This window comes from Pongo abelii, chromosome 12 (assembly GCF_028885655.2).
Source record: "Pongo abelii isolate AG06213 chromosome 12, NHGRI_mPonAbe1-v2.0_pri, whole genome shotgun sequence".
Classification (NCBI taxonomy): Eukaryota; Metazoa; Chordata; class Mammalia; order Primates; family Hominidae; genus Pongo; species Pongo abelii.
This window is the reverse complement of record NC_071997.2, coordinates 32,492,791-32,519,782: the sequence shown is the minus strand read 5'-3', so window position 1 is coordinate 32,519,782 and position 26,992 is coordinate 32,492,791. Positions and strand designations below refer to the sequence as shown.

The 26,992-nt window shown below is 41.3% G+C and overlaps 1 protein-coding gene across 1 annotated transcript in view; it reads right to left on the bottom strand.

The window, feature by feature from the left end:
* Positions 1-26,652, bottom strand: part of SLC9A4 (solute carrier family 9 member A4) — a 59,027-nt gene extending 32,375 nt beyond the window's left edge. Inside the window, exons 1-2 of the mRNA XM_024242735.2 lie at positions 26,397-26,652; positions 21,117-21,580 (exon numbers count right to left, since the gene is read on the bottom strand). Of these exons, the coding sequence (XP_024098503.2) occupies positions 21,117-21,580; positions 26,397-26,652 (720 nt within the window). The remainder of the gene's footprint in view (positions 1-21,116; positions 21,581-26,396) is intronic.
* Positions 26,653-26,992: the final 340 nt, after the last annotated feature.

The following is a 26,992-nucleotide window of genomic DNA, read 5'->3' as shown; positions in this document are numbered from 1 at the left end:
AAAGTCCAGGCTCGAGATGTCAGCAGGGCCATGCGCCCTCTGAAGGCATTAGGGAACGGCCCTTCCTTGCCTCTTTTGAGCTTCTTCTGGTGGCTGCCAGCAGTCCTCACTGTTCCTAGGTTTGTGAGTGCATCACTCCAGTCCCTGCCTGTGTCTTCACCTGGTCTTCTCTGTGTGTCTCCTCTGTGTCATATCACTTTCTTATAAGGACACCAGGCATTGGATTAGGGCCCACCATAGTCCAGTGTGAGCTCGCCTTCAATAAGGATAACTGTAAAGACACTGTTTCCAATTAGGGTCCCATCCTGAGGTTCCAGGTGAGCATGGATTTTTGAGGGGACACTATTCCACCCAGTACAGCTTTTATAAACAAAATGACCATACCGTGAAATTAACTTGTATTACAGACTAGAAGTTTTCGTTATAAATCTCTCAGAGCACAAATAATTTTATTTTGAATTTTATAAGGTCTTAAACTCTGGCTTATTCCCCAAATGGTTCAATCATGTTTCTTAAGAGAGCCTAGGATGCAGGTTTTGAGTGTATGAACTAGTGCTTACTGTTCAATGTAATAAGTAATCAGTAGCCAATAAGCATGGTTAGATAAGGGAATGTGGGCAGAAGGTTATAATAGGCTTGCCTTCTTCTCTCAAAGATAAGTTTCTAATGTATTTTCTGGGAGGAGGGGAAGCTGGGGAAGATGAAGAAGAATCAGAAAGCTTGGTGCCAATGGGTCCAAGCAAGTACACACACAACATACAGACACACGCAATATACACACACACACACACAACATGCACACAACAGATACACAAGCAACAGACACATGCAACAGATACACAGACATACACACATACCATGAACATTGTGAATTTCTCATATTAGGAAAAGAATTACTTAAAAAGAGAAAGACTTGCAGAAGTCTTAAACTGAATTTGGTTAAGAATATACATGAAAAAGTGTAGAAATTGCCCAGAAACAAAAGAGCAAAGGGAAACCCCCACAAATGTCCTACAATCCCTCCTAGAGAAAACTACTACAGATATGTATTTTCTAATTCTATCTATCTGTCTATCTATCTATCTATCCATCTATATATCATCTATCCATCTGTCTATCATCCATCTCTCTATCTGGGGCAGTTGGAGCCCCTCAGATCTCTAACTGCAGGGATTCCCATCTGCCATTCTTAGCTAAGGCCTGAGCTTGGCAGGGACACTGAGATAGGCCCCTTCCTGGAAGGCAAAGGACTCCTTGGATACGTGTTTTAGCCTGCGGGTTCCTGATGAGCTTAATAAACTCTCTAAGAAATGCAGCAAAGACAGTCCCATCCAGCTTCTGTCCTTCCCTCTCTCCTTCCCCTGAAATCACTCTGCACTGCGACCTGAGGGCTCTCCCATCCCCCTGGGCTTCTTCCCCATTTTCCCTCACAGGAGTTTCTCTAGTAAAACTCCCGTACATTTAATGCACTCTGAGTGTCTGATCCATGAAGGACCTGGACAACATCTATCGGTCTGTTTGTGTATCAATCACACTTTACAAAACTGTTAAAATCCTGGTGTATTTTATTTAAACAAACTGAAGCTATGCTTTAAGAAAACCTGGGCTGAGTATTTGAAAAAAAAATGTGACTTATGATTTTGAATGAATCCAAAAGAATCTTAGTGGTTGTGTATTGACTCGATGAGTTTGTTTAGCCCAATTTCACTTTCTGCCTCATATGGGTCTTAAAAGGCCTGGGTATTGCACTGTCGGAGTTGAGCTCACACTGAAAGGAGTGAAGCCACAGTGAGGAGTCACACACTCCCCACAATCTCAGAAAAGGAAAGTTTGAATGAGGTTAAGTGGAAAGTGACTGTTTATTTGACTCTCAAATCCAAAGGAAACTCAGAGAATATGACTGAGACTTAAAGATTTGAATATTGTTGCCACAAACTAAAACTCTTTTACATAGCTTGTTAGATTATTAGTAGCTACCCAGACTGTTCCAATGGCCTGGGAAAGTTAATTGGGCCAGCCTTGTCTCTGGACACCAGTGTGTCCTGCCAGGAAGATGCCATGGCAGTTTCAGAAGCTAAAGTAGTACATATAATTAAGAAGACTGCATTTACAATCACAATCCTTACTACTGCACGAAAAACAGTTCTTACCTTTCAAATTGCCAGGCTCTGGGTAACATTATAGCTGCAAAAGATTTTCTTTGGGTTCATTTCAAGTTGCAATAATGTGTGTGTATCTTTTATACACTGAAGGAAAAAGCTCAGCCAATGCTAAATCTCAAACATGTCCACAGCCCCATGGAGAACAAGGTTAGATTTTCCCTCTTCACTCACTGTCTCAGCAAATGGTCCTTTTGTGTTACCTTTAACAGATTCTGCAAGCCTTCCAACATTATAATAATGATGATCCTTTAGCTGATGCCACTGTAAAAGTTTGCAAAGCCCTTTTAACACACAGAGACTCACACAATGACTAAAAACATTAGGCTTTCAACCAGGGCTCAGCAGAGGTGAAGAGTCAATTCCGAATGTGCTGACATTTTTTTTCTTGTTAACTTTATTGAGGAAAGATTTACATATGATAAACTGCATCTAAAATGAATGAATTCTGGGCATTGTAGATACTCGTAAAGACATCACCATAGTCAAGATCTAGAACAACCCCAAGAACCCTGAAAGGTTCTTCATTCATTTGAAGTCCATCCTTCTCTCTGATCCCGGCCCCAGGAAATCTCTAATTTATTATTGTCACAATAGATTAACTTGCATTTTATATAGTTTGAATAATAAATTATGAACTCTTTTTTTCTGGCTTATTTAACTCAGCATGACGTTTTTGAGTTACCCAAGTTGTTGCAGATATTAGCGGTCCCTTCCTTTTTATACCTGAGTAGTATTCCAGTATCTGGTTATGGCATATTTTCTTCATTTATTTACCTATTTACCTGTTAATGAATATTTGTCCACTCCCAACTCCCCAGTTTTGGGCTGTTTGAATGTTGCTGCTGTGAACATTCATGTACAAGCCTTTTTTGTAGACCTATGTTGTCATTTCTCTTGCGTATATACCTAGGAGTACAATGGCTAGGTAGTATGGTAGACACATGAAAGTTTTAAGAAACTGCCAAATTGTTTTTCAAAGTCATCATATCAGGCCAGGCACGGTGGCTCATGCCTGTAATCCCAGCACTTTGGGAGGCCGAGGCAGGTGGATCACTTGAGGCCAGGAGTTCAAGACTAGCCTGGGTAACATGGTGAAACCCTGTCTCTACTAAAAATACAAAAATTAGCTGGGTGTGATGGCATGTGCCTGTAATTCCAGCTACTCAGGAGGCTGAGACACGACAATCCCTTGAATCTGGGAGATGGAGATTGCAGTGAGCAGGTGAGCAGAGATATGCCACTGTACTCCAGACTGGGCAACACAGCGAGACTCTCTCTCAAAAATAGAATGAAAACAAAACAAAGTCATCATATCATTTTACATGCCCACCTGTGGAGCCTAAAGCAACCTCATCTTGGATGCTAATCCACCATGTTGATTTCTGATTAATCCCAGTTCTGGGAATGCCTCTAAGATTTCTGTTTTATCTACTTGTAAAACAAGTAGATAATATTTTACAAAAATGTTCTTTTTGTAGAAGCACATACTATAAATTGTGCCCTTGATTTACAGTAAGTAAAGTAAGTACAGTAAGCCCAAACAACTTTGCCCATAAATTCTGCCCATAGACAGATTTATACAACATTCTTGCCTTTCCCTACAATTGTCCTACACATTCCTTCTCTATGGTATATAAGCCCTGGGTCTGGGAGCTAATGGCACAGTGCTCCACCATATTGTCTCACCACTGCTGAAAACAAAAGCATAGCTTCTGTTCCTAAGCCTCTGCTAAATGTTTATTTCTAAAAAACTGGGTATATCCACCTCTTTTTTCTGCCTCTCAGCTTCCTTGGACTTTCAGGGTAGATTTGGACAAACCCTATCTACTGCAGAACACCACCAGAAATGTATGAGATTCCCAGTTGTTCCATATCCTTGTCAACACTTGATATTGTCAGTTTTTTAAATTCTAGTCATTTGAATGGATGGGTGGCATTTCACTGTGATTTAATTTGCATTTCCCTGATTACTATGTTGGGCATATTTTCATGTGCTTACTGGCCATGAATATATCATCTTTTATGGTGTATCTGTTCAAATCTTTTTCTTATTTTTAATTGAGCTGTTTATAGCCTTATTGAGAACTAAAATTATTTAAAATTATTTCCATATTCTCTGTCTTTTGTGAAATGCATGTATAGTGAATGTTTTCTTTCATATGTAGCTTGCTTTTTTGATTGTGCATTTTGAAGAGCATTTTTTTCTTTTGATAAGATCCAATTCATTGCTTTTTCTTTTTTTTGTGTGTTTTAATTTGTGCTTTTCCTGTCTTTTGACTACTCCAAGGTCAAAAAGTCTTTTTTTCTATAGTCATAAAGATTTTACTTCCATGTTTTTCTTCCAGGAGATTTATAATTATAACTTTTCCATTTCATCTATGATACATGTTGTGTTAATTTTTAAATATGGCTTGAGGTTAGGGGTGATTTTCATGTTTTCCACATGGATACCAGATTTTTTCAGTACCATTTGTTGAACAGACTTTGCCTTCCATTGAATTGCCTTAGTTCTTTTGCCAAAAATTAATTGACCATGTGTATGTGAGTCTATTTCTAAACTCTCCAGTCTCTTTCATAGTCTATCTCTATTCTTTAATTAATATTGTCATTTGTGTAGAATTATTATAATTATCGTGGCATTATAGTAAGTCATCAAATAAGTCTTTCAGCTTTGTTCTTTAGTTTTAGACATTGCTTCATGTAGTCTAGGTCATTCACATTTCCAAACAGATTTTTAGAATCAGCTTTGTCAATTTCTACTAAAATGTTTTCTGGGATTTTGATTGGCTTTTATTGAATCTGTAGATCAAACAGTAGAAAACTGATAACTTAAAAATGTTTACTCTTCCATTAATGAATATGACATTATTTAGGTCTTCTAATTCCTGTCAGCAATGTTCTATAATATTCAATGAAAGGATCTAGCATATCTTTGTTAAATTCACTTCGAAGTACTTCTGTTTTGGGAGTACTTTTAAATGTTATTTAAAAGATATCTAAAATGTTATTTTCTTTCTTGAACCATGAAACATCTAGAAGTTTGTTTTTTAATTTCCAAATATTCTTAAATTTCCTAGATATTTTAAATATATTTTTAATTCTGTTGTGTACAAAAAATATACTCTGTATGGTATCAAACTTCTAAAGTTATTGAGGCTTCTTTAGTTGTCAAATGTATGACCATTTTTATTAAGCATACCATAAGCACTTGAAAATAATGTTGAGTTTGCAGTAGTTGGGCATAATATTCTATGAATAGGAATTAGGGCAAGGTAGTTGGTAATATTCAGATTCTCCATGCCTTGCTGATATTTTACTTAATTTTAGTATCATTTCCTAAGAGAAAGCTATTAGAATCTCCTACTAAAATTATGGAATTGTCATTTTCTGCCTTTCAATTTGTCAATTTTTAATTCATGTATTTTGTTGCACTGATATTAGGTGGATATACATGTACAATTTTTAGGTATTCTTGATTAGTCAGCTTTTTTATCATTATGATAGATCCTTCTTTATCTTTGTAATACTTTCTATCTTTATGTCTTTTAACTAATATTAACATAGCCAAATCAACATTCTTATGCTTATTGTTTGCTTGGTTTATCTTTGTGCATCCATTTACTTTCACCTTATTTATGTCTTTATAATTAAATTGCATTTCTTATAAATAGAATATATTTGAGTCCTGCTTTATAATCAGTTCTGTTAATCTCTGGCTTTTAATTGGAGCGTTTAGTCCATTAACAGTTAATGTAATATTGTTATGGTTAGATTTAGATCTACCATATTACTATACGTTTTTTTCTTTTCCCTTCCTTCACTCCTGGTTTGTTGTCTTTTCCTGCATTCATTTTTATTTATTGAATACTTTTTAGAATTCTATATTAATTTTATCTATTGACCAAATTTTTTGCATCATGTTTAGTGGTGCTCTACAGTAACATCCTTAACTTTTTACAGTATAATTTTGGCTAACATTATACCAGTTCATATAAAATAAAAAACCTTATAGCCATGTCAGTTCATTAAGTGTATTGACTTTTAACTGTCCTTAAGAACCAAAGTAAGAAGGCTCCTTGTAGTCATAATATTAAATCTTGTGGATTCATTTGACACTGATAGCTGAGGCTCTAATCATAATTAATTGCATTTTTTTGTGACCACCAACCCTCCTAGTCATGATAGTTATGGTCTCCACCATGCACATGGATCCCTGTAAGGGTAACTTCTATGACATAGCATCTGAGGAAGGGGTAGTCTTGTTTGACTACATTACTTTTAACAGGGGACTTTCTACTCAAGGGTGAGAGTAGACAGACCCTCAAGAAGTCTATCTATAGACTGGGGTCTGGGAAGTAGTCTGAGGTGAAACCCTCTGCCCAGCTTGCAGCTATGGTAACTGTTTTTTCTGTCACAAACATAATTGATTTGGAATGGATGACTAGAGAAAGACAATCACACAGTGAGATAGATTAAGGGACAATGAGGGACCATGAACAACTATGAGCTGTGGGACAGAAAAACTGAAAAATAGAAACTAAGAGAAGGGAAAGGATAATTGAGTGGATGATATGGAAGCTAACTGGAGTGGTGATATGGTTTGGCTGTGTCCCCACCCAAATCTCATCTTGAAATGTAGTTCCCATAATCCCTATGTGTTAGGGGAGTGACATGGTGGGAGGTAATTGAATCATGGGGATGGTTATCTCCATGCTGTCCTCATGATAGTGAGTGAGTTCTCACAAGATCTGATGGTTTTATAAAGGGCAGTTTCCCTGTACATGCTCTCTTGCCTGCCACCATGTAAGACGTGCCTTTGTTCCTCCTTTGCCTTCTGCCATAATTGTGAGGCCTCCCCAGTCATGTGGAACCGTGTGCCAATTACACCTCTTTCTCTTTATAAATTACCCAGTCTTGGGTATTTCTTCATAGCAGCATGAAAATGGACTAATACAGTAAATTGATACAGGTAGAGTGGGGTACTACTATAAGGATACCCAAAAATGTGAAAGTGACTTTGGAACTGGGTAACAGGCAGAGTTTGGAACAATTTGGAGGGCTCAGAAGAAGACAAGAAAGATTGGAACTTCCAAGAGACTTGGAAGGCTCAGAAGACAAGCACGTATGAGAAAGTTTGAAACTTCCTAGAGACTTGTTGAATGGCTTTGGCCAAAATGCTGATAGTGATATGGACAACAAAGTTCAGGCTGAGGTGGTCTCAGATGGAGATGAAGAACTCATTGGGAAGTGGAATAAAGGTAACTCTTTTTATGTTTTAGCAAAGAGACTGGTAGCATTTTGCTGCTGCTTTAGAAATCTGTGGAACTTTGAACTTGAGAGAGATGATTTACAGTACCTGGCAGAAGAAATTTCTAATAGGCAGAGCATCCAAGAGGAAGCCGAGCATACAAATTTGGAAAATTTGCAGCCTGACTATGAGGTAAAAAAGAAAAAAACATTTTCTGGGGAGAAATTCAAGCCTGCAGCAGAAATTTGCACAAGTAATAAGGAGCTAAATGTTAATCACCAAGACAATATGAAAAATGTCTCCAGGGTCTCCAGAACATATCAGAGACCTTCACAGCAGTCCCTCCCATCACATGGCTGGAGGTCTAGGGGGGAAAAAATGGTTTCCTGGACTGAGGCCAGGGCCTCCCTGCTCTATGCAGCCTTAGGACATGGTGCAGTGTGTCTCAGCTGCTTCAGATCCAGCTGTGGCTAAAACGGGCCAAAATACTGCTCAGGTCATTGCTTCAGAGGCTGTAAGCTCCAAGCTTTGGCAGCATACACATGGTGTTGGGCCTGTGGGTGCAGAGAAGTCAAGAACTGAGTTTTGGGAACTTCTGCCTAGATTTCATAGAATGTATGGTAATGCCTGGATGTCCAGGCTGAAGTTTTCTGCAGGGGCAGGGCCCTTATGGAGAACTTCAGCTACGACAGTGCAGAAGGAAAATGTGGAGTTGGAGCCCCCACGCAGACTTCCCATTTGGGCCCTGCCTAGTGGGGCTGTGAGAAGAAGGCCACAGGCCTCCAGACCCCAGAATGGCAGATCCACTGACAGCTTGTACCTGGAAAAGCCACAGACCCTCAACACCAGCCCATGAAAGCAGCTGGGGTGGTGGGGGAGGTGGGGGCTATACCCTGCAAAGTCACAGGGGCAGAGCTGCCCAAGACCATGGGAACCTACTTGCATTAGCATGACCTGGATATGACACATGGAATCAAAGAGATCATTTTGGAGCTTTAAGATTTGACTGCCCTTCTGGATTTTGGACTTGCATGGGGCTTGTAGCCCCTTCATTTTGGCCAATTTCTCCCATTTGGAACAGGTGCATTTACCCAATGCCTTTACCCCCACTGTATCTAGGAAGGAACTAACTTGCTTTTGATTTTACAGGGTCATAGGTGGAAGGGACTTGCCTTGTCTCAGATGAGACTTTGGACTGTGGACTTCTGAGTTAATGCTGAAATGAGTTAAGACTTTGGGGAACTATTCGGAAGGCGTGATTGGTTTTGAAATGTGAGGACATGAGATTTGGGAGGGGACAGCAGTAAAACAATATGATTTGGCTGTGTTCCCACCCAAATCTCATCTTGAATTGCAGCTCCCATAATCCCTACTTGTCACGGGAGGGACCCGGTGGGAGGTAATTGAATCATAGGGTGGGTTTTTCTCATGCTGTTCTTGTGATAATGAATAAGTCTCATGAGATCTGGTGGTTTTATAAATGGCAGTTCCCCTGCACACGCTTTCTTGCTTGCTACCATGTAAAACGTGCCTTTGCTCCTCCTTCGCCTTCCGCCATGACTGTGAAGCCTCCCCAACCATGTGGTACTTGAGTCCATGAAACCTCTTTTTCTTTATAAATTACCCAGTCTCAGGTATTTCTTCATTAACAGTAAAAAAAAAAAAGAAAAAAAAATGCATTAATACAAATGGGAAGAGAAATAAAAAAATTCAATTGAAAAAGCAGTGGAGTGTGAGCGAGCAACCAAATGCATCCCTGATGAGGCTCTGAAATGACAATGTAATAGCTATTAGTACTGCTTATTCAATATTTCTTTCCCTTCTAGGAACCTTGTAGGACTGCACTTCTAGTCTCTTTGAGGTTGGTTGTCACCACGTGATTATGCCTGGCCAACTTTTGAGTTTGAGAGTTTTTGTTTGTTTTTTTCTCAAGAAAGAATTACAAGAGAGAGTTTCAAATAGAAGAGATATGTGTCATTTCCAGAATAGGGCATTTGCTTGCTGAGGTGAGACCCTCCAGAAACCTCTCTTTCCTCCAGCACAGTGACCAGCAATGTTCAATATAGTAACTGCTCTATAAGCTAAAGACCTTGAGTAACCATTATAAAGGGAGACACCTGTTGGCTAGCAAAAGGCAAGTAGTACAAGTAAGAAATAGACCTTTGTTGTTTTTGGCTATTTAGGTTTGGAGAGATGCTTATTACACAGCATAATCAAGTTCATCCTGATGGTAAAAGATCTATGAACTCTTGCTTCTGAAATTCCTAAAAGCAGCTTGGTTCTAGATGAACCTTTGTGACACCTCATCATAAAGCACTTATTATTCCTGGGTTCCTGAGGAGTCAGCTAAGGGGTTGAATCATGCCACCCTCTCCAAATTTATTGTTGAAGTTTAACTGCCAGTACCTGATAATGTGACTGCATATAGAGACAGTATCTTTCAAGAGGTCGTTAAGTTAAAATGAGATCATAAGGGTGGGGCCTTAATCCAATATGATTGGTGTCCTTATAAGAAAATGAAGAGATACTAGGGAGGGTCACACAGAGGAAAGGCCACATAAGGACAAAGCAAGAAGGTAGCTGCCTGCAAGTCAAGGAATGAGGCCTCAACAGAAACCAACCCTGCCCACATCTTGTTCTTGGACTTCCAACCTCCATAATATGAAAGAACAAAAGCGTGTTGTTTCAGCCCCCCAGTCTCTGCTATTTTATTACAGCAGCCCTAGAGGGCTAATACAGAGGGCTAGGTCTTCCTCATTGCCTTGCATATCTTTATAATTAATCTTCACTGCTTGAGCTTGCCATAACTCAGTTTCTTAAAACAAAAAGCCTAACTAATTACTGACCCTTTATTTGTTTTACTGTCAAGTAAAAAAAAAAAAAAAAAAAAAAAAAAAAAAAAAAAACATTGGAAGTTAAGAGTCACAACATAATACAATAAAAATGATCTTTCCTGCATGCCGGATAATGGAAAAATGCAAAGAATATCATAAAGACCTGTAGTCAACAACCTGACTCAAAAAATTAAATGATGAACCCAGTTCATTTCCTAGCTTGTATTAAGGAGCTCTGGCATAGTAAACTCTGTCATGGGCAGTTTCTTGGCAACCACCTTCTCTGACTCTCTGACCACAAAAGGAAACCAACTAAGAAGACCAGCAATTACCTAGCAAGCTCACATAACAATGTAAAAGGCAGAAGAGAGGAAGCTCGTTCACTTCACTCCTAAATGAGGGGAAAAAAAGACCTGAAGCCCAGGATAGGGAAGTTAAACAAGGTGTTCATCCATGTTCATGGGGTTGAGATTTCTGGACATTCGTTGTTTCTAAGTTCAGCGAACAGAGGCCAAGCTGGTGAACTGAATGGATGTCAGAACATGTAATGAGGAGGAGAGAAAAGTATGTGTATCAGTAAATCCTGTTTATTGACCTAGGGCACAGCAATGACATTTCTTTAAGGAATTCTTTTTCAATTTAAAACGTTTGAAACTCTTCTGAATTTGAAGAAAGTTGGAGGATCGCCATAGTTCATAGCTGCAATTATCACCTACTTGCCAGTGACTTCCAAACATGCATCTTGTTTGAGCTGTGGCCCAGGCTCTAGATTTTCATTTCTGTAACTACTGAACAATTTCTTTCAATTGCCTGTAGGTTTCTAAGACTCAACCATTAAAAACCAACCTAATACTATCATTCTCCTCCACCAACACCTGTTCCTCACCCCTGGTGCCATCCAAGAACCTGCCTGAGTCTACCACCCCTCAGTCTATGCAAATCCCTCTCCTCCTTCACTCCCCACATCAATTTGGAGCAAAGACTTTAGGACTATCTTTTACCATCTAGTGTCAGTTCACCTGCATGATACAAAAGGTAGTTTAAAAGCCACTTAACCTCAAAACTCTTTTAACCATAAAAGCAAGCAACAGTTGTAACTGATAGATTTAAACTCACTAAAGACTAGCTTTGTAATTTGCTTTCTCTGAGAGGGAGATTGCTCTGGCATAGTGGAACAAGCAGTGTCTGACCCTAAGTAGTAGCTCAGTAATATTTTTTGATAAACAAATGGATGGAGGATTAAAACTCAGGGGACCTCTGGCTCCACCAGACACTACTGAACTCAATTGTTAACATAAAGGAATTAGATTTCAGGCCGGGCACGGTGGCTCATGCCTGTAATCCCAGCACTTTGGGAGGCCGAGGTGGGCAGATCACGAGGTCAGGAGATCGAGACCATCCTGGCTAACACAGTGAAACCCCATCTCTACTAAAAATACAAAAAATTAGCCAGGCGTGGTGGCGGGCGCCTGTAGTCCCAGCTACTCGGGAGGCTGAGGCAGGAGAATGGCGTGAACCCAGGAGGTGGAGCTTACAGTGAGCCGAGATCGCACCACTGCACTCCAGCCTGGGCGACAGAGCGAGACTCTGTCTCAAAAAAAAAAAGAGGGAATTAGATTTCATGGTCTCTCAGCTCTCTCGGTGGTATTAGCCTATTACTCACCAACAACCAAAGCTGGTCCTGGGGAGTAAGGAGGAAAGTATGGATTACCCCAGCCTGGAGGCAGGGTCAATGGCTTCCTCCCTCACCCATTGCCTGGATCTAGTGCTCCCATCCAGGCCTGTGTAACAGGTTCTGCTGGATGTCATCCATTTATGCAACCATGGAGGAAGCTATAAGGAAACTATTTGTCAGCCAGCGCCTCCCAAACAGCCAACTCATGGGGTTTTTCACGTGACACCGGGCATGTTTTTTTTTCCCACTGCAGCCCAACACACCCACAGACCCTTAAGGATTCATGAACGGGTGTTGTTGGGGGTGGGACAGCTGTTGAAAACCACAGGACTAGGAAAGTCCCCAGGCTGTGCTTGAAGCTCTATGCTTTTCTCTCAACTTAGGAATTTCTATTAATGTATTATGCAACCTCCTAGGAATTCTCTGTGGCTAGAAAGGGTTCTAATAAAACACAGAACAAGCAGGTCCATGGTTAAAAGGAATAATTTATAAACAAAAAGAAATAAGTCATGTGTTCATAGCTGTGGTTCCTCAAAGGCAAGAGATGAAGCTTGTTTGCTTTTGCATCCCAGGCACTCAGCAAGGCTGGCGGGAGAGAACTTCTCCCATGCGCTTTTCTGCACTCTTTCTGATTACTCCATAAAAAGCTAAAGAGACATTGCTTTTCTCCCTGTTTCTCCTCCAAATCCATTTCCACAGCTTCTCAACCCCACCTCCTGACAAAGAAAAGACAACTTGATAACCAGAGAGGCTTTGTTCTTTTTTCTTGTGCCTGTGACCTGAAGTGAGTTCTAATCACTCCTAGGTAGCTCACAGTGTAGTCTAGTTGAAAGCCAATTAGTACAATTCAAACTTCAACCACTCTGTTTATTTAGCCAGAAGAAAATGAACCAAACAAATGTTTGATGAATCAAATGGGAGGTGTTGCAGTGAAATAATACAGTGCCCCTCCAGCCCTGTCCTGCTTTAGCATGCCTCCCAAGGATTAGCCCACACCCTTCAGGCTGCTCCTTAAAGGGTGAGTCTGCGGCTTAGACTCCACAAGTGCAGGAAGTAAAGGGGTTGCCTGTTGTGAAAGGTTAGGAGTCAGATTTGGTGAACCTCCACCCCCTGCAACACTCTCCTTCATTTACTGGGACTTGCACTGATCTGCTCCTCACTTCTCCCAGGTCCTCCCACCTCCCCAGGCAAGTCCAAGCTCTTCCTCACAAGCTATAGTGGTAGCTGCATCTCTCTCTCTCTGTTTATCTCTCTCTCGGTTTACTTCTCCCTCTGCCTGTGACACACACACACACACACACACACACACACCCCCCAACTGTGAGCTGAGAAGTTCACCGTGAAAACCTCCAAATATTTTGGCTGAAAGTGCATGTTTGAAGGCAAATGCCTGAATCCTTTGGAACCCATGTCTGGGCTGGGTGGGCACCAGACTCCTGCCCTTCCCAACAGAAGGTCAGAAGCAGCCCCAGGGGAGAGCCTCACAGATAAGGCACTTGCTGAGACTTTGCAGGGTTGTGGCGTTCGCTCCCCAGGCACCCAAAGCCAACCAATCAAGGCTGCATGGCCCTTTCTGCCTGAAGTTTAGGCGTAATCTCCATTTCTATGCCTGACAGACAGCCGGCAGATGGTTGTACTTGTGTGGACCCATCTCTGGCACACAGGAAGGGCAAGGGGACATTTGTGTATCACCTGCCCTGTGCCAGGCATCCGGAGTCTCATTTCACAACATCTTCACAATCACCCTTTGAAGTCAGATTAATCATTCTCATCTTACATATGTGGAAACTGAGGCACAAAAGGATTGGGTCCCAAGATCATGCAACTTGTAGGCCCATGTCCCCCATACACAGTGAGCTCCCTATATTCTTGGCCAGAGGAAACTGTCTCCTGGTAAAGCTATCTCCTCTTGGCTCCCATCCTTGGAATCAGAATGAAATGAAAGGAAATATAAAGAAGACAAGGAAAAGATGCCTCCTCTCCCCTCAAGATGCTGTTCAAGTGCACATACAGCTCTTCTGTAGGAAAAGCTGAGACTGCAACTTTCAGATAGACAGACCCGACGATGTGGCATCATTAGGGTGTCAGGAGAGCTCTGTGGCTCAGACGTACTCATGCAGGTGGACTTGGATGAATAACACCAAACACAGGGGCTCACTCTGTGCCATGTGCTATTGTAAATGCTTTACGTGTATCAATTCATTTTAACCCTCCATCAATCCTATCTCCATATTACAGAAAGGAAACTGAGGCCTAGAGAGGGTAAGTGATTCACCTGAAGTCACTCAGCTTGCAAGGAGTGGAGGCAGGACCTGCAATGAAGCATATGGCTTCCCATGCATGCTCTTGGCTGTGCTTTACTACTTCTTGAATAGGAAGTAATAGAGTAAGGATCCCTTTTGAGGCAGGAAAATATAAAGCAGGAAGCATCATGAAGGAAAATTTGCCCTCAAATGAATAGGCTGGATACGTGGTTCACCCTCATGTGCCCTGTGTCCAGGACAGTGGGGGTGCAGGACACGTGCATGACAAGGTGTGGGGAAGGAGAGATAGGACCCTGGGACTCTTCCCTCTGCCCATGCCTGCCCCTGATTTTATCCCACCCTTAGCGTTTAGGCTCAGGAAGCAACTCTGAAGTTTGGTGGTGACAGTTAATTTGAGGAAAATCACCCCAGTTTGCTCCCTCTTGGGGGCTTGAGGAAAGAGGGCTTCAGTTTCACTGGAAACAGAGACCTGGGCAGCAGGCCAGCCCCAGGGCCAAAATGGCCCCTGCCCACCTCTCCTAGTCCCCACTGCTTGCTGCCTTATCATTATTCACTCTTTCTGCTGCATTCGTTCTTCCACTAGAGCCCTTGACTCAACCCCCTCTGCAATGCGCCATTCTAGATGCTGAGTCCTGTGACTGCAGGAGGGAACAGCATGGAGAGAAATTAAGAGAGCCAACAGGCAACTAGCCAGCAAAGTTATGTTGCTACAGGGACAGACAGATGAGAAGAGAAGAGCGCAAAGGAATTCTAGCATGAGGGATCAGGAGATATAGGATCTAATGCTAGCAGCAAGAATCCACAATAAATAGAGGGCAAACTGCAAACTGCATACTGCATGAAAGGTCAATGGTCTCTGATAGAAACTGTTGCCACTGATTGCCTCACCCAAAGGGAATTGCTGCCTGGGCAAAGCAGTGAGTATGACTTTTCACTCTGTCTCTGGGATACTGAGCTGCATAGAATAAACTCTAGTCAATGAATAGATAAATGACTTCTATGAGAGTCTGTGTCTTTATAACAAAAATAACAGTCAAGAAACTTAGGCACATGGCGATCTGCTAAGTCACCCAAGAGGCCTGAAGGACCGAGAAGGGTCAGTACAGAGATGTGGACGTAGACAGTCTGGGTCCAGGGGGTCTCTGTCCTTAACCACTGTGTACTATCACCACCTCACTAAGGTGCCATGAGGCTTAAATAAGGAAAACAGCATGAAGCACCCATCAAGGTGACTGGCCCAGTGCTCAGAACATTTAGCTCCACTTCCCCTCGCACTGTCCTCCTAGAGAATGGCATCCAGAGCCAGGAAGATGTCACCAGAGGAGGGAGCAAGAGTAGGAGGGGAGAGAGGGATGAGGAAAAGGGGAAGTACCGGGTGGCAGTCAAGAGCAGAGACACCCTGGAGTCAGGCTGCTTGGGTTCCAGCCTCAGCCCTGGCCTGTCTGGGCCTTTGACCTCTCTGATGAGGTAGAGGATATAAGGAGCTGGGGGTGATAGAAAGCTTGGTGGCCTCACTTTGTGCTTATCCAGCAAGCTGATCCAAGAAAATGAGGGCAGATTATAAATCTAAGAACAATCTGCCCTCCCATCCGTGAGGTGGTGCCATATTTAAAATCAGCTGCTTGTTCAGAATGAGCCGACCACTAAACAGTGTCTGGGAGCTGCTTCAATACAAAGTCATGGCCAGCATTCATTGAGTGCTTACTCCGGTCTGGGCATTCACTCTGCTAAGAGCTGAATATAAATTTTCCATTGATCCTATGAGCTGAAGAATGTCATTATCCCAATTTTACAGCAAGAAGAGGCACAACAGGATCAGAATGTTGCCTTGAGCAACACTGTTTTGCAGAAAGAACACTGGCTTCACTCACTGGACTTGAGCCCAGTCTCCTCATCGGTAGCACGTGGGTTCTCTCTTGTCCCTCCAAGTTTCATGAGTGGAAAATTCAAAAGGTAAGGAAAAAAGGAAAAAGTTTGGGAGGAGGGAGAGCTGTGCACACCCGTGTCTGCTCTGTCATTGTTCAGGCAGTGTGCCCTTGTGCAGTTTATTTTAACCTCCTTTGCCTTATTGTCTTCATTCATGAAGTAAGGGCACTTGGTCATGCCTCTTAGTAAAAGCAAAGGGTTTAATAAAACACTGATAAATGCAAAAGTGACATAGTAGATGCACCTGTCTTCCTGCTGTGATTTTGACCATGAGATTTAACTAGGGACATTGTTTATGCAATTTTAGAAACATTCTTTTTTTAAAATAAAAAATTGTATATATTTAAGCTGTACAACATGATGTTAATATATATGCTAATATGTTAATATATAAATATATATTAGATATTTTTCTATATATTATATATGTATATATGTGTATGTTTGTGTGTATATTGTGTGTGTGTATATATATATATACATATATATATACTGTACATGGTGAGATAGTTACTAAGGTCAAGCTAATTCTTGTATCCATCTTCTCACGTTGTAACCATTTGTGTATAGTGGTGGGTGAGGACACTAAAGCTATCTGGGTTTTGTCTCCCTCCTTTTGCCTACCATGAAGTGTATGTGTGTTCTGGTGATTAGTGTCATAACCTAAAATATTCAGCAAGAGGGAGAAAAAAGTGGGACAAGAGATCTGGAGAATCAGATTCATCAATATTTCGACTGTTGGGAGCAACCCCTTCTCTTTGGTGGGAAGGCAGCTCTTTCGTGGATGAAGATCTGCAGTGTTGTCACATGTAACCCACAATCACAGACCACCTTCTGGATGACTCAGCCTCCTTGCCGAAAAGGCATGCTTGTGACTGCTGCCCCCAAGAAGGCTCCTTCCTCAATGAAAGGGTGAGGTCAAGGCCGTTAGCTCAAAATACAACTGGACGGCAGCAAGTACCCGTTCCTTTTCAGCTGTGTTCTAAATATGGCCCTGGGGCTTCTCTGGTTTCACTTAGGGACCCAGCAGTGCCAGTGCACACTTAATACTCACTGTGCTGTGGGTGACCACAGAGTGGCCCAAGATTGACATGTGGACAACCCCACGGAGCCAACGCAACAGCAGCTCTGCCCAGCAGAGGTCACAACAGTGTCCTCAGCAGATACTCCGGCCGCTTGAAAATTATAATTTTATCCTGAAATGATCATTCTTATAAATGTCTCCCTCAAAGCAATTAAACTTTGGGGAAGTCAAACACATGTTGCTAACAAAGAAACCCCAACCAGAAACCAAGCCGGAGTTGGCTCTCCATGTGAAATCTAGAGACAACTCAGGAGGAAGTCAGATTCTCAAGCTCGAGGAAGGAGTCAAATGCTTTCCTTGGTAATTGATAAAGACTCTTTCTTGGTATGAACTTTTGTAGATTATATCTGAGTTTTTGATGAATAAAGAATATGCTATGAAAATTAAAGAGATGGTATTTATCCAGTAGTATCTTGACTTCTGTAATAATTTATGAAGGAGAGGTTGAATAATTGCTTCAGAATGGACTTCCAAGGGGTGTCCCTGGTCTTGCCACAGATGAACACCCTCCGGGACATTGTTAGTAGTGCGGGTGAGAGTAACCAAATAACCTCCAAAAAACTTGGATCTGAGTGAAAGAAGGTTATCTCTGGGAGATGAACTAGGAAATGGACACATCATGGGTCAGAGGGGCTACCTTAAGGGATGGAATGGATTCCCAGACAAGGACACTTACTCATTTGTAACAAAACTGAAAGTATGACAGTATTTATAGAGGGAATGAGTTGGGGAAAGGGGATCTCAGAGACTAATCCAGTGCAGTCTGGGGAGATGGATACGGTCCTTGTTCTAGGGGTATCATCATTTTATATCAACATATATCAGCTTCTCTCAACCTAAAGGCAATAAATCCATAGTTCTCAAACTTCAGCAGTCATCTGAGGTTTTAATAACACAGGTTTCTAGGCTCAACTTCCAGACAGTCTGGGTCAGAGGGTGTGAAATGGGACTGGACATCCGAAGACTCATCAGTCCCACCAGTGTGATGCTGAGACACATGGCCTAAGGACCAGACTCTGAGAAATGAAATCTCTGAATCCTATGACAGTCTGGAGTCCAGGCTCCCCGGGCAGCTTCCTAACAATGCGGCTTTTTGTGAAGCTTGCCCTCAAGGGTAGAATGCACCAGCCTGATGATTCTAGTGCCTTGCCTCAAAAGTTAGGGATTCTCGTTATGAATAAATGATTTGACATCTGGCTTCATGTATGGGTCTCCTTCTCTTAGGAAATCCATGGGTATAGCTCAGATTGTTTCTCAAAGGGGACTTTTCCTCTCTGTACTATTTTTGCATAAAGTTTTTACAAAAAAGATCTTGCTTGTCAAATGAATTAGTAAATTGTAAATGGGAAAAAAATTAAAAACAGAATGTTTGCATGTCTTTTGGTTAGACACAATCTCTGGAAGCAAAATATGAAACCCAGGAGCAAAAAAGAGTCATTAGTAGGTTTCACTATATAAAAGTTTAGAACTTCTATAGGGTAAAAGATACCATAATCTAAACAAATTTAAATAATAGAATGGAAGAAAATATTTGGTCTTTATGGGACATTGAAAAGTTTAAAGGTAAGATGATTTAATGAATTTCTATAAATCTTTTTTTAAGCAAGTGGTCCCAAAGAAAAATGAGCAAGATGCAACATTTGCATATAAAAATTGAGATATGACATACTTATACTAAAAAAAGTATTCGTTGTATATCTGAAATTTAAATTTAACTTGGTGTCCTGTATTTTTTTAAGTTTGTCAACCCTGAAAGGACATGAGCTTTCAATGCACAGGATGTGACAGAGTCATGATTTGCAGTTGCTGAAAAGTTGCTTAATATTATCATGCAAATTAAAACAAACATGAGAAATCCTTTCTGCTCATGACATTAGAAAACATTAAGGAAACAATGTCCCTTGTCAAGGATATAAGAAAATATGGGTGCAATACACTGTCTAAGGAAGTATAAGCTGATAAAGGCTTTCTGGAAAATCTTGACAGCTGTGGTCCAGAGCCTGGAATTAAGGTTTGATATTATGTACTGCCATGATATTTGGCAAAATTATGAGGACCTCAGCTGGTCTACATGCAAGTTTCCCTCCCCACTCCGATCCCTGGATAAGGTGCCCCAGCCAAACCACCCTCCTTATCAAGGGTACCAGGCACAGTTCCTGCTTCTTCCTGAGTAGAAGGTCTTAGGTCCCTGCCAACCTGCAAAATTATTCCAACAACTCAGTCACCTCCTCCTGTGAGAACCAGGGAGCACCTCACCCTCTTGTTACTACAAAGCCTGCCTCCCGCAGCTCCTGGTTGTTCATTCCGTTCTCAAGTGCAGCCTCTGTGTGGTCCTGCGGGGCATGTGGCATCCTCCTCCCCTTGGCGGTGAGTACAGGTGACTGATAAACTGTTGTCAGTCTCATCTGCCCAGTGTTGGGTGTATGTGTTTGGCCATCTATAACCTTAGAGTGACAATCTCTCATTTACCAAGGAGGCAGATAGGAGCTGATTAAAACAGCAGCACATTTTAAATTGTTAAATGTACATACTGTTTAAACTGGAAATTTCACTTCTAAGAAAACATCATATAAAAATACGAATGCAAAGAGACAGGAATGCAGAAAAAAGAATATTCAATATGCATTTCAACATTGCTTGTAAGAATGAAACATTGGAAACAACCTGAATGACCCATTCATCAGGAAACTGTTAAATAAGTTACTGTAAACTTAATTTATGCAATACTATGCAATAGCTGAAAAGACATAGAAAGAGGTCCAGACACGGTTGCAGTGAGCCGAGGCTGCATCATTGCACTCCAGCCTAGGCAACAAGAGTGAAACTCTGTCTCAAAAAAAAAAGAAAAAAAAAAAAAACAAAAACAAGACACGGAAAGACTTGTTATATCTAAGCAATACATAAAATTCACCCACTTTATATTAAAAAATACAGATCACACACACATAGATGATAAAAGATTTGCAAAAATGTTATATATGCATATAACAAATACAGGAGGGAAAAGGTCAAGCTGATAAAAGTGGTTGCCTCTTTCATAGAGGAGGAGGTGAGGGCAAGCAGAAGATTTTGTGTTTCATGCTATATAGTTTTGTACTGTTTGATTCTTACAGTGAAAATGTATTCTAGTATTACTTATGTGCTGTGATAGAAATTTAAAAATAAGAAAAGTATATAAAAGTATGTATAAAAGTCTTCTTGTCTAACAACTGCTGAAAGTTTGTAGTAATTAATGAAATTGAGCAACGGGACTGGCTAGTTCTCAATATTCCAGCAGCTCCAGCCTACAAACATCCCCTGAGCCTTAATGCTGGGTGTTGCTCAAGCCTGTACATTCTTCTCAGTTTCCCACCAGAAAGACTCATAAGCAAAAAATGCCTCATTCACTTTTTTCCATACAAGTCCTGTAACTGAGTGATACAAAAACTAACACATTTTCACAAATCTGTTGTCATCTCTTCCCTGACCCTTATCTTTTATTTAACCTAATCTAATGTGGTATGTTAAAAACAAAACAAAAACGCATATAAAGGGAATGAGAGTGAGGTCTGATGATGGAGAGAAAATAAAAACATCAGGTTCTGCTTTAGCTGTCGTGAAACCCCAGAAGGGCCATTAGCAACAGTTTCTGTTTGCTAAGTGAAAAAGTACATTTAAGTCAAGAATGACACTTTCTCTCTCCTTTTCCACTCTTTAAAGAAACTAGTTGGTTTGTGAATGACAAGCAGTGTGAGTGAACCGTTACGTAGGCAATGCAGATCCTAAGGAAATTCACCAGAACTCAGACCACACCGCATGGGCTAAAGCTCATCCCTGTCCTGCTGCACTGAGCCACACTGGAGCCCTCTCCATAGCCTCCGGTCCCCAGCCCCACCCCGAACCCTCATCTCCCCCGGAAGCCGGGCGGGCACATGGCATCTCACCACAGTAATGCCATCATTCAGCAGGGCCTCCCCAAAGATCATCATGTAGAGCTGCTCATTCACACGCGCTTCCTCAAACACGGCCAGCACGGCCACGGGGTCCACGGCGGAGATCAGGCTGCCGAACAGCAGGTTCTGCAGCAGGTTGACGTCGTCCAGGCCAAAGGCCTTCACCTGGCAGATGAGGTAGAGGGAGAGGCCAATGCCCAAGGCGTTGATCAGGGCCCCCAGTACTGCCCACCACAGGATGGAGCCGATGTTCTCAAAGAAGGGCCGGGTGGGCATGAAGTAGCCGCCCTCCAGCACGATGGGTGGCAGGAGATACAGGAAGTAGATGCTGGAGTCCATGACCGGAGGCGATTTGTGGTCGGTGCCGAAGATGATGCCGCCCACCAGCGCCCCCACCAGGATGAGGAGGCAGCTCTCTGGCATGAGGCCCGGCAGCCTGTGGTAGAGGTGGAAGCCTGCGGAACAGCGGAGAGCCCAGTTAGGTGTTTGCAAACGAAACGGTCTGGGTGTTCCTGAGGTCTTTTAAAGTCAAGCAGACAGGACCGTGGATAAGCTGGCTGGCATCTCAGCCTCAGCGTCCCATCTGTAGGGGGAACTGGTAGTGTCATGAGGGTCGGCAATAAGATCAGTGGGTAACATGCCCAGCTCAGTGCAGGTCACAGAATCATTCTCAGCCAGCTGCCCCCTCCCCCATCCTCCTTCCTGTTTTCCCATCTTACAAGGACCTGCGAGGGTGCATGAGGGAAAAGGAGAAACGAGGGTGAAACTTTTGCACTCGTGCAAGCCCAGCTTTCAAGCTCATGCAGAATCTATCATAGTCACTAAAACCTCAACTTGTTCCAAACTTACCGGACCTCATTCCCCTCTTCACCAAACACATACACAAAAATTAAAAGTCCTTTATTTTGTCTCCTGTGTTTAACCAATGACATTGCTATCTGGTCAGCCACTGAAGAGGGAAATCAGGTCGCATTCTCATGAGTGACCCTTCATGCAATCATCTCTGTATTTATTTCTTATGTCATGACTCTCATTTGCTACATCTAAAATCTGTCCTCTCCTCTCTATTTCTTTGGCCACTGCCTTTATTTAGGATCTCCCCATTTCTCATCCTAATGATTGCATTGTCTTCTTGACCTCCAGTCTCACCACACTCTACTGCCAGATGATTTTTCTACACCATGGGTCTCTGATTGTCTCAATTCCCACCTAAGATTCTGAAGGCACACAAAGCACCTTCTGAATTGTAAACCAAGGGTATTAGTTGTGCAAAGACTATGTTAAGTACTGCCAGGTGTAAGACCAAAGAGGTGGACAACTGCAATTCCCACTATTGATAAAGTTTTAGAAAGAAGATATGAACAAATAAGAAGATGACATGTAAGCATATAATGAAGGGTATATTGAACATATCAGCAAACGTGGTGAGAGATCAGAGCTCAGCAGATCACCATGGGGCTCTCTCCAAGTCCATCTCCCACACACTCTGCACTGTCTTTATGTAACCTGCATTGAGCCAAAGGGCCTTGTCACTCTGCAGGCCTCTTTCTTGTCTTCTCATTCTATTGTCACTGCTTGGATTGTCATTTTCCTTGGTGCCTTTAAGTCCTGCTCATCTTTTGAGGCTTAGCTTTCCTTAGCTTCTTCCTGAGTTCATTTCTCCCTCTGAATTATAATAATAAAACATGTTATCTGACTCTGTCTAGTAACAATAATCCCTGTCTACTATTTTTTTGTGCATGATTCATGTCTCCTACTAATGTGGAAACTCCCCAGACTCAGGCAGAATGATTTACATCTTCATATCTCCCCAAATGCTTAGCACAGTATCTTGTCCACAACAGCTGGCCTATTTGCTGAAAGCATCTGTAAGTGTATAAATGAATGAATAAAAAGTTAAATGTTTATCAGAGAAGTTTTTTTCATGAGAAGAAATTGAACAAGGTGTTGGAGAATGATGAGGATTTGCATATTTGGGTAAAAGAATGGGAGAGATTTTAGGTGGGGAGAACATCAAGAGCGAAAGAAGAGAGGAAGAAATGGCCTAGCCAGCTATCTTTGACATTCATTGAGGGGATCCACCTGGCTGGAGCAACCTTTGAATTGGGAAAAGTGTCAGGAGAGGACTTGGAAAATGATTTTGAAACAAATAATGGAAGACCTTGAATTCAAACCTAAGGAAGGTGGTGGAAGTCCAGCCATAGGCCGTGGGGAGCCAGCAAATGTCTCCTTGGGAATTGTTAGATTCACCCATCCATAGATGATATGAGCTTCCCTGACCATGGCTTTGAACTTCTCCATTCACTATAAGCAAGCAAAATAACACAACAGGGTATAATTATCACCAAGGAATACCATGCCCACTTTCATCTGGCTTCAGGGTCAGTGTAAGCACCTCTTCTGGAGCACTGAACTCATCGTTTTCTAATCACTGCTTATTTCTGCATTTCCTCTTCCTCCTCTTTATTTTACTTCTTTCTTCTTCTCCTATTTCTCCTCCTCCTTCTTCGTCTTCTCTTCGTCCAGCTCCTGCTGCTCCTTCTTACTCTCTTCCTCCTTCTCCTTCTTTTTTCCTCCTTCTCCTTATCCACCTCCTCCTTCTTCTCTTTCTCCTTACCCTTTTCCTTCTTCTTCTTCAGTTAGTGCTTATTTTAACCAAACTTAACTTTTTTTAATATATAAAAGAGGTGGAAGGGCCCATAGCATGATTTTCTCAGGCCCTGTGGCTCCCCAGTTTGGCCCTGCTTCCAGGAATCCAGTTTCCTGAAATGGATGCAACATTCACCTGCCTAAAGCCAAGCTGCTCTCTACACAATTGCAGCAGGAAGAGGCCACACATCCATAAGTAGGGCCCTGTAAAGGGAAATGCTACATGCCTTTCATATTTTAAAACTTCTCCCTTTCATGATGGACAATAGCGTCAATCACTTAAAATTTACAGTTTCAGTCCTTAGAGCTTCAATGGAAACAAATATTAAAAGTCCTGTCTGAAAGTCAAAGAATGCCCTGCAATTATGTTCTTCCCAAAGATTCAAGGAACATTCATCTATGATCTAAGATGTGGAACTGAAGTAGAAGATAAACCACAAAGTCTGAGGTGGCTTTGTATTATCTTTGTTCTACATTATCTTTGTTTTATAAGTGCAAAGTTGTGTGTTTTAAAAAGGACTGGGGTAGAGTTTTGATGTTTTTCTGTCAGAGTATCTACGGGCAGTAAGTACTAAGTTAACCTATCTTCCCCATTAGACCAAGTCCCTTGAGGTCAGGGACCATGGCCATTTCCACATATTTCATGGGTGCTCAGAAAATGTACCTTGATAGAATGAGGAATAAAAGAATGAATCATAATAATGATTATTTTATTCTGATTCATGTTTTATAATATAATCTTTAAAAACCCATATGAATTTCTTGTGTTAAAATTATAAATCATCATCATCATTATTATTTTGGCCCTAGTACATAAGCCCTTATACATAAAACTACCAGCCCAGTACTTGGCACATGGTCTATATTCAATAAATATGGCCTTTTTATCTCCTCACTCCTCATGTCCATATGGAATATAAAAATAATCTAAATTCTTGAAGACTAGTAAATATGAAATTGTACTTGAATAAGCATGTTCTGATATCCTACTCTTTTTTTCTAAAGTATGTTAAATTACATCATGAGAATCAAGAACATTTAAACCAACAGTTCTATGAATAATCGTATTTTCACAGTGCTCTTCGCTCCTAGACAAAATGAATCTGGGTGTATACAATGCCTCTATAAAACAAGCTAGGTTTTACACAAATATAAAACCAAGACAAAATGCAGCCTTTCTGCATTTAGATGTTTACTGATAGACAGAGCAGCTAGCTAGTCAGTGACAGGATGAGTTTCCTGGTACTCACATCGACCTGAGCCATTTCTGTGAAGACGAAGCCAGGTTGTGGAGTGGGGAGCAGGGAACACAGAATCTCTAGCATATTGTTTTAAAAGGAAAACTCAAGTACCAAGTAAGATCACCTCGAACACAATCAGTGTCCATATGATTTCACAAAAGATGTTAGACTGCTCTGAACTGAGAATGTTATCCATTTGGAAAGCCATTTTTACTTGTATACCTCTTAAAAATATAGTAAGACCCTTTGTGTAACTTATTCACTAAGTAAATTGCACAAGACTTCTTCAAACTAACAATTCCTATTTAATATTCACACTTTACTAGCTCAAAATAAATAGCAACTATAAAGGAGAGTCTAAAAGGGACACCTATACCCGTGTCCCCACACCCACGGGGAGGGAGCTAAGTGAATAGCCAGAGCACACAGAAGGTAACTGCCAGACTTTAAGGCTCAACCCACATTACACACCCATCCTAGAGAAAATATACACATATAAATAAGAATTAAAATGTTTCATTGATTCTATCTCAATAAGGCAATCTACATACTCAAATGACATAAAGTTTATAGCTGAGGTAAAGGAGGCATTGTGCTTAGCATTTGAGATACTTATATTAATTTTCCACTTTAGAATAAGCTGGTTTTAAAGAGACAAGGGGGTGCAGTTAGGGATTAAACAGTCACAGAGTACAGCCACCTTTTTGGTTTTTGACACAAAGATCCCTTGATTGGAATTTAATCTATTAACCTGGATTCACTTTATTTCACAAAGGAAACTAGAGGTGCCTCACTGTCCCCACTTGGTAGGTATAAACTAATATTTTATTGACAGATATAATCTTATATGCCCCGATATCCCATCACTGAGTAATACAAGTTGCCTATGGTTTTCTTGTTTTTTGCTTTCTGTCAATTTGCAAGAAGCACACGCTACTTTTAAAGAATAAACAATGGGGTCATTGATGAAGCCCACAATTACACAGCCAAGAATATTTTACAGAAGAAACATTATGTGTTTCCTGAAATTTCCACCTTGCATCATGCCCAGGTCTACGTGCTTTATTCTCTATACTTTTAAAGCATAGAATTTGAGAGTTTTGCATGTCAACAATGTCACATGGTTGTCACCCTGAAAAGAGAAGAAACCAACACAGCCCAGTACCCAGAAGTATGCTCTCAAATTTCAAAGCGCAATCTCAAAGTATTAAATAGCTTAGTAAAATGCAGTTATGACTTTCCCTTGACTGAAGGGAAGAGAATTTTTAATGTAATAGCAGTAACAGTTAAAATCCTCTTAGCCCATTATCTATAAGGCATTTTCACATTCACTATCTTATGTAAAAAAATAACCCACCAAACCAGGTGTTTAAGGACTTACCTATTTTTGCAAGGGATGCTAGAAGTATCCAGAGAGTGACCTCATAAGGAATTTGCACATAGTCATAATCCAGTTCAAAAACAGATATCCCTTCATCTGGCTCTGAGCTGGCAGCAGCAAACCAAGCGTTAGGTGCATACTGAGCAGTGGAATTTGCAGATTCATTCAAATCAGAAGATGCTTCAGAACACTCAAGAGCCACTAGCAGTAGCAAACAATTCCAAGGATTGTAAGTCATGAACATCTGCAGAGCCATTCTTGTGGGCTTCTCTCACCTACACCCCTGTGTGGATGTGTGCCACACATCTGAAGTCGGAGAGGCTTCTAGAGACTGACTGCATCCACCTGGGTCAAAAGTAATATAGGTACAGTCCGCGGGTCCTCCCAAGAAGATTCCGAGTGTGTTATTGAGCTCTGTATGTAGACACTTTCTAATCTTCTTTAAATCATTTGTGTTCAGGCAACTCAGCTTCCAACTCAAACGCAGTTATTCAATAGACTTGTTAAAGTCCATGGAGCTACCTGGAGGACCTCCATCCAATCATGGCTTGAGCAATTTATGAAAGGAATAAAAATCTCTTCACTTAAAGGTATTT